General features: G+C 33.5%; 1 protein-coding gene across 2 annotated transcripts in view; it reads left to right on the plus strand.

Annotated features, from left to right (window-relative positions):
* Positions 1-13013, plus strand: part of USO1 (USO1 vesicle transport factor) — a 65251-nt gene that overhangs the window by 19275 nt on the left and 32963 nt on the right. For both annotated transcript variants that reach the window (XM_024579412.3, XM_045185144.2), the window contains exons 4-8: positions 1360-1433; positions 7421-7521; positions 7881-7983; positions 8135-8190; positions 11947-12067. In XM_024579412.3, the coding sequence (XP_024435180.1) occupies positions 1360-1433; positions 7421-7521; positions 7881-7983; positions 8135-8190; positions 11947-12067 (455 nt within the window). The remainder of the gene's footprint in view (positions 1-1359; positions 1434-7420; positions 7522-7880; positions 7984-8134; positions 8191-11946; positions 12068-13013) is intronic.

Genomic DNA, 13013 nt, shown 5'->3' on the forward strand with positions numbered 1-13013 from the left:
AGCTTTACATCCTCCCAGTGTGACCCCCTTTGTTCCTCATCTGTGCTTTCATCTACACTCCTAGTCACTTCATATTCACGGAGTCTTTTTGACTGGGGTCTGATTCTTGCTTTTCACTCTAAATGCCATCATCATCCATCTTGCTTTCAACATTTGTGTTTATCAGTGACTACAAAATATTACACTTCTTGTTATTATAAATAGTACATATTTACCATAAGATTTTTTTATATTTTAGAAAATAATGTATGGGGCAGGGAAACAAACTCTAGTAGTCCAACTAGAGATAACACTATTACGTTCATATAAACACTATGGATATATGTCACAAAGCATATATATATAAACATAATACATCTATAACATTTCCTAGGTTGAACTAATTTTACTGGATTTAAAGAAGATTTATTTTACAAATTTATAGGATTTTTTTTTTTCAGTATATAAAGGACAGATAAATGTATATGTTTGCTACATGGGATCATTCTGTACGTTAATTTTTGTATTCAACATTTTCCTACTGGCATTAAGCCAAGGATGTTTTCATTAAACATTCTTTGAAATACCTTTGTTATTGTTGCTTTATGTATGGATTAACTGTACTATTTCTGTTGTTATTGTACATTGAGCTTGCTTCTACTTTTTCACTTTTCACTATTACAAATAAACTTTTACCTACTCCACTGCTGATGTCATCTATGATGTCCTGAGGGTGGTGGCCATCGACATGGCAGCCCACAGACCAGGCCGTCCCCAGGATCTCTTCAATGGTTCCAGAGAGTTCTCTAGCTAAAGATGGGTGCTGCATCTTTGGGGCAGTGTTGACAATCTCATCAAAAGTGGTATTTCCACTCTGCGCAATGTTTTTTTGCTTCTTTTTGTCTCGTGGTGGTTCTTTGAGGGCTTTTGATCATGGAGGCACAGGCAGAAGGCACCACCTCAGCCTGCGCCTGCCTGTCCTGTGTGGTCAGTTTCACTGTAATCCTCAGACCCTTCCAATGACAGTGCTTTGGCGATGTTGATGTCATCACAGACCTTTTTTTGGAGACAGGTGTGGGGGCCAGTCTTGGGGGCCTGGGCCGACATGGCACAGACTTCCCGGCTGGTGCACCTCAGGTACATGACTTTGATCTTGGGGTCAAACTCCAGCAGTATGGTGGAGGCAGCAGGTGTTGGATGGCCTGGGATTCACGGCCACCAAAGAAAGTTGTACCTTCACCTCCTCTGAGCCAAAAGCAGGATAAATTTTAGAAATGAAATTAATATTTTATAAAATTTTGCTAAATAACTGACTAAAAATGGTTATACAGTCCATACTCTAACTAGCAATGTATAAATGTAACAATTTCTTTTTTCCAGTTCGGATTCTGAAATAATAGGTTATGCTTTGGACACACTATATAATATAATATCTAATGATGAAGAAGAAGTAGGTAAGTTTCTTTTACTGTATTTTTTGTATATAAAGTTAACTAGATTGTACTAATTTTGCTGGATTTAAAAGTTAAATTCATTTTACAAATTCATTTATGTATTTTTCTTTTTTCTTTAATTTTTTAATCAGTGAGGGAAAGATATATGCTTACTTCCAGAAAAGTATCTTTAAAATGATTGCCTTGTATGTCATTTGGAGATAGAATTAGATTCTTCTCATTTAAAAAATATCTGTCTGAGTATTTGGTTTTAGGTAAGCAATATGAATATTAGTAATCTCTGGATTAAGTAAACATATTTGGCTATTGATTGAAAATCAGACATTTTTATTTTATATGTTTTCTGGTGAGTAGTATGAAGAGTTTTTCCATAATAAATACATAAACTTTACCATAGGACTCTTTAATTTATAAAGAACAACAATTTGTTAAATTTAGAAAGCTTTTTTTTAAATTGAACCTGTTTGCTGTGACATGATATGTATGAATCAATACATTTCTTTGTACATCCTTTCCTTTTATGTTTCAAGTTACTTGCATACTAAAAATGAGGTATTATTTCATTTACTTTATTTTATTGTCAGTGTGTGAAACACTTCACTGGGAGTCTGTATACAGTCTGCTTATCTATTGTAGAAAAACACACGCATTGAATAGCATTCACAGTGCTGTTGAAGAGTGCTTTCCTCATAGCACATTGGCTGTTGCAGTAGGACATAGTGGGCTTTTCATTATTCTGGAGAGTCAGAATCATGGACCTATGCATGCATTTTATAAGTCTAATTTATATTGAAATTATAGGATCTTTTAAAATTCTGAGTAAATGAGTCAGAAAGAAATGTAGATGATACTGAGTTTGTAGTGTTTTTTTAAATAAAAGTAGAGCTGAAATATGTGGAAATATTAACTTCACAGGATATCAGTAATGGGAGCATTTGAAACTGGATTGTGTTGAATAGTCACAATTTCTTAGACTTAAATATTATTTTTCTTAAATTTTATTTCTCTGATATCTAGCTTACAATTGACTTTATTTCTCAGGGATGAAAAATCTTTAGTAAATATAATTTGGTACCCATGGAAAATGAAGCTGTCAGTCAATAGACACAAGAAAATACCTTGAGGAAAAAGATACTTATTTTGTCTAGTTATTTCTCTAAGAAAATTAGGTGTAATACTTGTTATAATATGTTAAAAGACTGTTCGCTGTTTCAGATTAGAAATTTATCCCTTTTTCTAGTTAGCGTATAGCAGATGATTTTTCTGTTTTAAAAAATCATAAGCAGCAGTAATTTTTAGTTAGGTGGTTTCCTTTGTCATAAATTTATAATAATCATATTTGAAATCCAGTTTTTGTTTCTCTATGTATTTGGGCTCTTTATTTGTAATTTAATATCCAAAAAGGATCCTTTGTCTAAAACAAGATAAACAGTTCAGTAGAGAAACAGTACTAGAATCACTTACTTTAGGGAAGATTAAAATGGGAACTTAAATTTTTATTAAAAGGTACTTCTTACCTGACATAATGAACTTCCTTTGAGTTATTTACCTTGGAGATATTTTATAACCCTTTAATTTATTGAAAAAAATCTGCCGTATCATCCTGAATATATAGTATATGCTATATGTCTTTTGCTATTGAGTAAAATGAATGTGAGTCTCTTCCGTCGAGATTATATTGCTTAGTGCTATTATATTGCTTAGTGCTATTTGACATTTTAAGCTTTTATTTATTTTATTGTTAATTCTACTACATAAATTACTTTCATCATCACCCACATTTACATATATATTTGTTTGTTTATGTATTTATTTATTTTTGTCTACCTTTTCAGATGATGTTGAAGGTAAAAGATTGTATTTACATGTGCATGATGCTTTTAGGCATAAATTCTGGTAATATAAAAGGACACTGTCAAGTGATGTTTTTCTGGCTGGTAGATTGAGATTTGTTTCACTATATTAGAGTTCCTTAATTAAAAAGGAATATCTGATAATTGTACAACAATCTATTTGACTTCATTTTGTATGCTTTCTAGAAAAATTTGAGACAATTTATTTAAATAAAAATAGTATTTGAATATGTATACATACATCTGTATACATATGAATTTTACCCATATACAATAAGAACTGGAGAGTATTTCAGTTCAGAGAATACTTAAATGTTGATATTGTCCCTTTAAAATAATGCATGTACAATAATGTCTGATTACTGACATTTTTAATATTAATCCATGGAACTCACCAGTATTGTCTTTCTTTTTTTCTGGTGGTCTGTTTCAAATTCCATTTACTTTTAACATTCATATTTCTTTAACTCATAATTAAAGTTACCAAGTTTTGTTTTATTTTGTTTTACCCCTTTTTCTGAGATCCTCAACTTTTTAAAATAAGGGGGAAGCCCTGGCTGGGTGGCTCAGTTGGCTGGAGCATCATCCCATACACCAAAAGGTTGCAGGTTTCTTCCCTGAGGAGGGCACATACCTAGGTTGTCATCCGATTCCTTGTTGGGGTGCATATGGGAGGCAACTGATGGATGTTTCTGTCTCTCACAGCACTTCCCCACCCCCCCCCCCAGCAGAATCAGTAAACATATCCTCAGGTGAGGATTTAAAAATAATGAAAAAATAAAATAAAATAAAATAAAATAAAATAAAATAAAATAAAATAAGGAAGGGAATATCCTTGTCTACAGGAGGTTTAAAATAGTACACAACAGAGTTGCCTATACCTAACAAAAAACTAACAAACTAACTTACTAAGGTGTATAACATTACCTTTTGTGACGTTTGAATCCCTTGTTTGAAAGCAGAAAATACCTAAGCACTATGCCTTGACTCTTACGACAGTGAGCTGTTCCCTGGTGACTAGCACCGATCAGTAGTTGTTGTTTCTGCCATTGTTTCATGTACTTGTGTGGGACAATAAAACTTACAGTGCTTTTGTGTCCATTATCTTGTTTGAGCTTCATAGCAACCTTGAGGTATGTGGTATTTTTCTGTTTTCTAAAAATGGAAGCCCAGAGACCTGTAACTTATATACTGTCATATACTAGTAAGTAGGATAACGGTATTTTTTGGATATATTCTTTTCTTTCCTTTTTTTGTATTTCATAGATTTCAGATTAATAAATTGTGGCCATTTTCCTAACCAGGATTCTTAATTAAAATTTATAATTTACATAAAGAGTTCATAGAGGATGCAGACAAACGACAAACATTTAAAAATATAGGTGTACTTGTTTAACTAATTGACCACAGTATGAAAGAAGATACTTGATATTCCCTTACTCCGAGTTAGGACAACTTTTATTAGAATACCTCTTTCTATACAATAGTTTTGTCCTCCATAATATGGGTTATGAGCTTGATATGCAGTGGGGTTCCAAAAAGAAGGTCCACAAATGTTTTTGAATATTGTTTATACCTGAAAATATAACAGTAAATACACTAGAAGAATAAATGTATATATACATATTTAGTTAAAAGCCAATCATATAAATAGACTTGAGATGTTTTCAGGGCTATATAAGGACCTTTTAAAAAGCAATCATTAATTCTGTATACCTGTCTTAGGCTTATTTTCACTATAGTAACAACAGACCATTTAGTTCTTATTTTGTTTTTTCATTATCTTACAATAGTCACTTCTACAGGCTATAATAAGTATAGCATATAGTATGTAAAACATAGGATGCAAAAATAGACTTAGCTCTAGGAGTTTTAAAATAAGTATACTATGCCCTGGCTGGTGTAGCTCAGTGGATTGAGCACAGGCCTGCAAACTAAAGGGTCCCTGGTTCGATTCCCAGTCAGGGCACATGCCTGGTTTGTGGGCCAGGTCCCCAGTAGGAGGTGCGTGAGAGGCAACCACACATTGATGTTTCACTCCCCCTCTTTCTCCCTCCCTTCCCCTCTCTCAAAAAATGAATACAATGTTTAAAATATAAAAAATAAAATTAAATAAGTATACCGTTTAGTTGTCTTATATCTTTGGTTACATGTAAAAGAGGTATAATTCTTCATGGGTCTAGTTTTAGTTTATAACTTTTAGATATAATTAATGTAGTAGTTTATAGTAGTTTTAGCTTAATTTACTGCTACACCAAACTAGCTAATTGCTTAGCTAATTTTTGTGGGCCTCTAAAGTTCAGAAGTGCCATTTTATACCTAAAGGAAGTAGAGTTTATCTCACTAACAGCTTTTTTTTTTTTTTTTTTGAAGAATAAACTTTTTGTTCACTCTCCAAGAAAGGAGAGGGGCATGGTGTGGGGAGATACACCAGCATGGAGGGGTGGGGGCTAAAAAAGGGTGGAGGGTTGCTGTCCTGTGGTCCCTGGGATTGTTGTAACATGTGGCTGCAATTTGTCACTAACAGCTTTTTAAAACTGACAGCATTAAACCAGAAGGAACTGTAGATCCTTGGAACAGGATCATACTTAAAAGTGTCCTCATACTTAAATGTTTGTAACCTTGCTCTCTTCCTTCTAGTCCCTATTCAATCAATCACAGCTATGCTTTTGTCACTATAGATTACTTTGCATTTTTCTAGAATTTTATATAAAAGAGATTATACAGTATATATTCTCTTTGCTTTGGATTGCTTTGCTTTTCTTGTCATCTGCTGGGTTTTTTCCATGTCTAAAGTATGTTAATATTAAAATCTCACATTTAAAAAAGCACTGTTTGAGGGATAATAAATATGTTTGATCTTGGTTGCCAGCTTCATGGGTTTATAGTCACTGCCTGGAGCAATGTGTGGAAAAGGATACTGATGTGCAGCAGCTGCTGGGATCAACTGGCTGTGTCTGCTGTGGGTCAGGGAGTGAGGCGCAGTGTGTTTGCCGTCTCTGTGTTTATAGTATAGGCAGGTTTTAAGTGATCATTTGCTTTGGCAGTTGTTGCTTCAGTAATTTTTACTGATCCTTTGTATTTTTTTAACAAAATACACTGAAACAACAAATAGTTTAAAGATTTTTAAGTTTTAAGGACAAATATAAAATCCTTTAAAGAATAAATGAGAGATTAAATGTCAAGTTCTGATTTTATTGTCAAATAACCTTATAAGATATATATGTTAATTTTTTTAAAAAGATACTGAAGAATCTGCAAGTACTGGTTAATTTTATAATTTAACTATGTAACACAGTAACACTAACTGTCATTAAGGACTATATATTCAATGTTTTCAAGGCAGGAAGTTTTGAGGCATAATTTACATACAATAAAATTTACTTCTTGGGGTTTTATAATCCCCATGTGTTTGGGCAGATATGTACAGTAATGTAACCACAATCACAGTAGAGATAGAATATTTCCGTCACCTCAGTAAGTTTCCTTGTACCCTAATTAGAAGTTTAACCTAAAAATGTCCTCGAGAACTATCTTACCATGTTTAAATATTTAAAAAATTAAAATTTGAATCTTGCCATTTTCAGCAGCATAGATGGCATTTGAGAGTATTATGCTAAGTAAAATAAGTCAAATGGAAAAGGAGAAGAACCATATGATTTCACTCATGTGGGATATCAAACAAAAAGCAATGAACAAATAAACAGCGAGTAAAAAACCAAACTCATAGGTACAGACAACTGAATGGTGGTTCCAGAGGGGAAGAGCGGGGAGGATGAAGAGGGTAAAGGGGGTCAAATGCATAGAGACGGAAGGAGACAAGACTTCAGGTGGTTAGTACACAATAAGTATACAAATGTGTAATGAAGTTATTCACCTGAAGCTTACATAATGTTATTAGCCAGTATTACCCCAATAACTTTAATAATAAAAAAGAATAGAAATTTATTTAAATGACATTGAAAATTATTTTAAGGATATATTTTTTCAGCATAATTGTGGTTTCCTTGGGACAGTTTGGTACCTGCCACACTGTTGCAAGGAAATTATCATTTCTGCCTAGCTCCCTCAAAAAAAGGAAACTTTAACATAACATAACATCATAGTGAAATGCTTTATCTTTGAATGTTACAGAAGAAAATTCCACAAGACAGAGTGAAGATTTGGGAAGCCAGTTTACAGAAATTTTCATTAAGCAGCAAGAAAATGTCACTCTCCTATTATCTTTATTGGAGGTAAATAAAGAACCTTGCTATTCTTTCATCTTAATAAGCTGCTTTTTGTTACTGTTTGGGTGAAGAATCATATACATAGCTTTTTAAGACAGTGAAATTTGTTGGATCATTGCAAGAGATTCACATGCCTATTTTAAGACCTATATATTCTGTTAAAATGCTGTTGGCTTATTTCCATTTTTACAAAATACTGTTAATCTAGTCAGTAACAGTGAATTAGTTTGATCAATTTGTATTAAGTATTTTTTTTATTTCTAAGTTTGCTAAATTTTTGTTTGTAGTTGTTTGTACCACTATTAAGTTGATAATTTTTTAATGTAAATTATAGATGTTAAATATTTTAAATTCTTATATTGCAGGAGTTTGATTTCCATGTCCGCTGGCCTGGTGTGAAGCTTCTTACTTCTCTTTTAAAACACTTAGGGCCTCAGGTGCAGCAGATTATTTTAGTTAGTCCCATGGGTAAGTGACTTGCCTTCCTTGTAACATTTTGATTTAGAAGTGAAGATCATTCCTAAAGAAGGGGACTGAAATCAAGTGTAATACATTTTTTATAATTTGAATCACTATTTGTATTTTTGACCTGCCAGTATTTTTCACATTTATGTTCTAGGTGTTTCAAGATTGATGGACCTATTAGCGGATTCCAGGGAGGTTATACGTAATGATGTAAGTTAAATTTGAAAAAGAAGCCTAAATGCAGCTTTATTTCTGTATATGCAGATGTAATATTTGTTGACCCTTATATATAGTCATAAGGAGTTAGATTTGGAAAATTGGGGTAATGCCAATCTTTTAGACATTTTTAAGTTATATACAAGACCACAGTATTTCTTTGTTTCCTGCCTACCTTGTATTCTGACTTAGACAAATGAATTTGCTATTCAAATTCATGCCTTCCACAAGTTTAGGATTCCTTCCATTCTCTTCTGAAAGTCTACCTCAAGAAAGAGTAGAGGAAACACCCCTAGAGTGTAAAGTTTGCACACTGAACTGTGTAAACTTAAAGCATTGCATTTGGAACCCTCCCTTCATTTGAACACATATTTTCAATGGCTCTTTCCTGGAATCTCTATTTAACTATAGAGCATGATTCGCTATGCAGTTATTTTCCATTCTGATTTATTTTAATATTTGCATGTAAGTTGAATATTTTGTGTTGATGTGATTTTTTGGTTACTTGAATATTTTTCTCTATTATTTACAAGTGTATCAAAACTGTAATATTTGTTACTTAGTGCTTAAAAATTATTTTAAAAGTTTCAAAAAACTATTTACAAATTAACTACAAGTTCAATTCGAAGTGATAGACTATAATTTCATTCTTAAAGAAAATTGAGAGAACACAGACAAACCCACCCCCTGAATCCATCAATTTTTAAGATTCTGTTACAATTGCTGTATCTGTGCCTCTCCTCACCACTCTCCTTGGTTTTTGACTGGAGTATTTAAAAGCAGTCAAACCATCAATATAATTTCACTATTACATACTTCAGTATACATGTCAAAAAATGTACATACACACACATTTTCTTATATAACCACGTCATTGTCACATTTAACAAGCTAACAGTGATGTCTAAGCCCATAGTTTGAATAAGATAACCATTCCATATCCTGGTTTCCCAATTGTCTCAGAAATGTCTTTTATGGTTGCTTTCCTCAAATCAGGATCCAGGCAAGGTTTCTCTCATTACATTTGGTGGTTATTTAACTTATTTAAAGGGCTCGATTAGGTTCCAGTTTACCATTTTGCTAGGATATTTGCTAGGTGATCAGTGCACTTAATTTTGGAATACATCAGGAGATGTGTAATATCTGGCTGTCTCACTTTTAGTGATCACTGGGTTTGATTCAGGTGGTGACAGCTGGAACCCTCCATTGTAAAGCTCTCTATCAGCCTTACCTCAGATTTGTCCATTACATGTGATCATCCATTGATGATCGTTGCCTAAATTGGTTATTTTGTTAATCAAAAAATAATGATTTTTATAATTATTTCACATTTATTAAGCTGTAATCTTACACAAAGAAGAACTTCATCAAGTAGTCATATTTTATTTATTCTGAAATATATTTTATGCATGAAAGAAGACCAAATAAATAAACCAGTCCTTTAGTTACGTTTTTAAAATAAAGAATTGGTGCCCATTTTTCAATGACCAGTGAGTATACTTTTATTCTTGATAGCATTTTAATGGATGTGTTTGACTAGAGCAATATATTTCTTTTTTTTTTTAACAGATTTTTAAAAATCCCCACCCAAGGATATGTTTATCCATTTTTATAGAGAGAGAGGAAGGGAGGGAGAGAAACATCAATCGATTGCCTCCTATACTCATCCCAACTGGGGATCAAATGTGCAACTTAGGCGTGTGCCCTGACTGGCAATCTAATCAACAGCCTTTTGGTGTGGGGAACAATGCTCCAACCAACTGAGCCACCCGGCCAGGGCAGCAATATCTTTCTTACTAGTCAGGTAAAAGAAACCAACATGTATTGAGAAAAAGTAGCATATGAGGTCTGTCCAGAGGGAATCCAGCCATGTAATATGAAAAAGAGACATTTATTGAAGAAGATACAAGATACAAAAACTTTGTACAAAGGACAGTGATGCCTCAGTCCCCTTCAAAGTAGGCACCTTGGGACCTTACACAGTTCTCCCAATTGCCATCTGCTGCCCTGTCATATTTTCCTGAATCTCATTTACAGTCTGAAATCTCTTCCCTTTCAAAGGTGATTTTAGTTTTGGGAAAAGCAAGAAGTTGCAGGGCACAAATCTGGGCTATGAAGGTGGGGGCGCTGAGTCACCTGGGTGATTTGATGTTTTGCAAAAAGACTGCACAAGTCATGAGGCATAAATGGGCACATCGTTGTGAAGCTGCCAATCACCTATTTGCCCATAGCTGCAGCCTTCTGACATCCAAATAGTTTCTGTGGAGGAATGTTCAAGTCTAACACAAAGTTTGATGCAGATTCATTGCTCCACACAGTCATTTTGAATTCGACAGCCACGCAGTATACATGCTCATTCAGTGGTGTGTACCTCCCCCACTAACTAGTACAGTGAAGTCTTCACTGTTGATGCGTGCACATTCCAGTCCACTCTCCTTGGCCGCCGGGTTCCATGGATGTCACACATACCATTCTTGTTATATTAACAATGGCTGGACTTTTTCTGGACAGACCTCATAAACATATGTACGTAGTAGGTTCTCTAGAAGTTATTTATCTCCTTTTGTCCTCAGAGAAACCCTGTGACAAAAATATTAACCTTGTTTTATACATGGATTTACTAATACTCAGAACTTACGTAATTTGCTTAAAGTTGCACAACTAGTAAGTAGGACAACCATTTTTAAAACCCACTTTAGCCTCTAACTTAACCTCAGTATGCTTTCTACTGTATTCTTCCTCCCTTTATTAGCAGTTAAACTCAATTTGGTAGCATTAAGTAGGAGAATTTCATGTCTAAAAATAATCACTTTTGCCTTTTTCATCTTACTATTGAGACTTGACAGGAGAATGAGTAGAACAGGCCCAATAAGGCCATGGACACTTTTTGTCTTACATGAGTACTTATCTGCCTGGTACTGGTAGTCAACAGCTAATTTCCCTCTTTGGGACTTCGGAACTACCTGTTTGCTATTCCTTTTTCTCTGAAGTAATACCTGCTTTTTTTTTTTTCATAAAATATTTGTGTCTCTTTGAATATTGTGGTGTTGTAGGACTCTTTGGGGCTCATAAAATACTTGTTGTTTGATAGTGAAAGAAGCAGAAATGGGTGTCATTGAGTTTTTCTTGAGTGATAACAGTTGCAGAATATGTAAATAAAATCCAGCATAACAGGAGCTGAGGAAAGCTAACAATCAGAAGCAAAAGCTACTGTGAATTGTCTCATGTCTGATATGCCATTTAGAGGTATGAATTCTCATTTTTTCCCAATCAACTAGTAATTGAGTTTTGGGAATTTGGGATTTGTAAAAATACCCAATTTCTCTGCTAGAATGTGATGATGTTTGTTGCTATATATTCTTGAATTCACACTTTCATGTAATTACATTGTGAAGCATGTGCAGAGGCATTTCTGAGACAGATGTTATCATGCTCAACTCTTACACTACAATGAAAATTGTATAATGATTGGTGAATATGCAAGAGTTATTGAATATATTCTATGGTGAAAAGAGAACTGAATTAGACATTGGTAGACATGGATTTTAGTCTAGGCTCTGTACCTTTGAGATTAATCTTACGAAGGCATATTGGTCATTTTCTCAGAACTTGTTTTTCTTATCTATAAATTAAAGTAGTTGGATTTGGGAAATATCTACCTATTCTAAAATTCTATGTTTTTTAAAAAATAGTTTTAAAATGTCTTATAAAAGTTGTACTGCACTAAACATCATCTTTCTTCCCCATAAGGGTGTCTTACTACTGCAGGCACTAACAAGAAGCAATGGAGCCATCCAGAAAATTGTTGCTTTTGAAAATGCGTTTGAGAGACTACTGGACATTATTACAGAGGAGGGCAACAGTGATGGAGGTAGGGTATGAAAAGATTGATTTAAGAAATTCCTTTTGTACTCACTAAATTATTAACTTCTAGAGAATACAGCTGGAGGGAGAAATGAGGACTCATGTTATTTTTTTCACTATGGTGTGTTGAGTATCGATTTCTTTTTATTTATTCTGTTTGATACTTGTTAGGCTTCTGGAATCTACGTTGGTATCCATCATCATTTCTGGAAAATCCCAGCTATGTCTCTCCAAATACTGCTCCGCCACATTTTCTCCTTTCTAAACTCAGATTCAAATCTATGTCATATGATTTAACTTTCATCTGCCTTACTTGTTCTTCTGTTTTGTCCACATTTTCATCTTTCCAGGCTTTATTCTGGATTATTTTTTCTGACTTGTTTTCTGTTTCAACAATTCTCTCTTTGCCTGTATTTAATTTGCTAATAAAAGTGTTCATTAAGGGGTTTTTCCCAGTTATATTGAGATAAAATTGACATATAGCACTGTATACATTTTAGGTATGCAGCATAATGATTGGTTCACATTTATTGTGAAATGATTACCACAGTAAGTTCAGTTAACATCCATCCATTGAGTTGTTAATGTTTCTTTTCTAGAAGTTCTGTTTGGTTCTTTGCTATGTGTTTTTTTATAATTTCCTTTTTTCTACAGATGTTTTCAACTATTTTCTGTTTCTTTGAACATAAGAAACAATTATTTCATAGTCTCATCTCAATATTTTAAGTCTTTGTGGGCCTAGTACTTTTGCTCCGCTCATTCTTGTACATGGTATGATGTTTTCTGTGTTCGTGGTTATCTTCGACTTTGTGTTATGTTGTACTTAGCAGAATTATATATAGGAATTTAAAGCCTAGGATGAAGATAATTTCTTTCTTTCTTTCTTTTTTTTTTTTACATTTCAAAGATAGTCTTTTTTTTTTTTAATTTATTTATTTTTATTCAGTTATAAT

Source organism: Desmodus rotundus, chromosome 4 (assembly GCF_022682495.2).
Source record: "Desmodus rotundus isolate HL8 chromosome 4, HLdesRot8A.1, whole genome shotgun sequence".
In the NCBI taxonomy this organism is placed as follows: domain Eukaryota; kingdom Metazoa; phylum Chordata; class Mammalia; order Chiroptera; family Phyllostomidae; genus Desmodus; species Desmodus rotundus.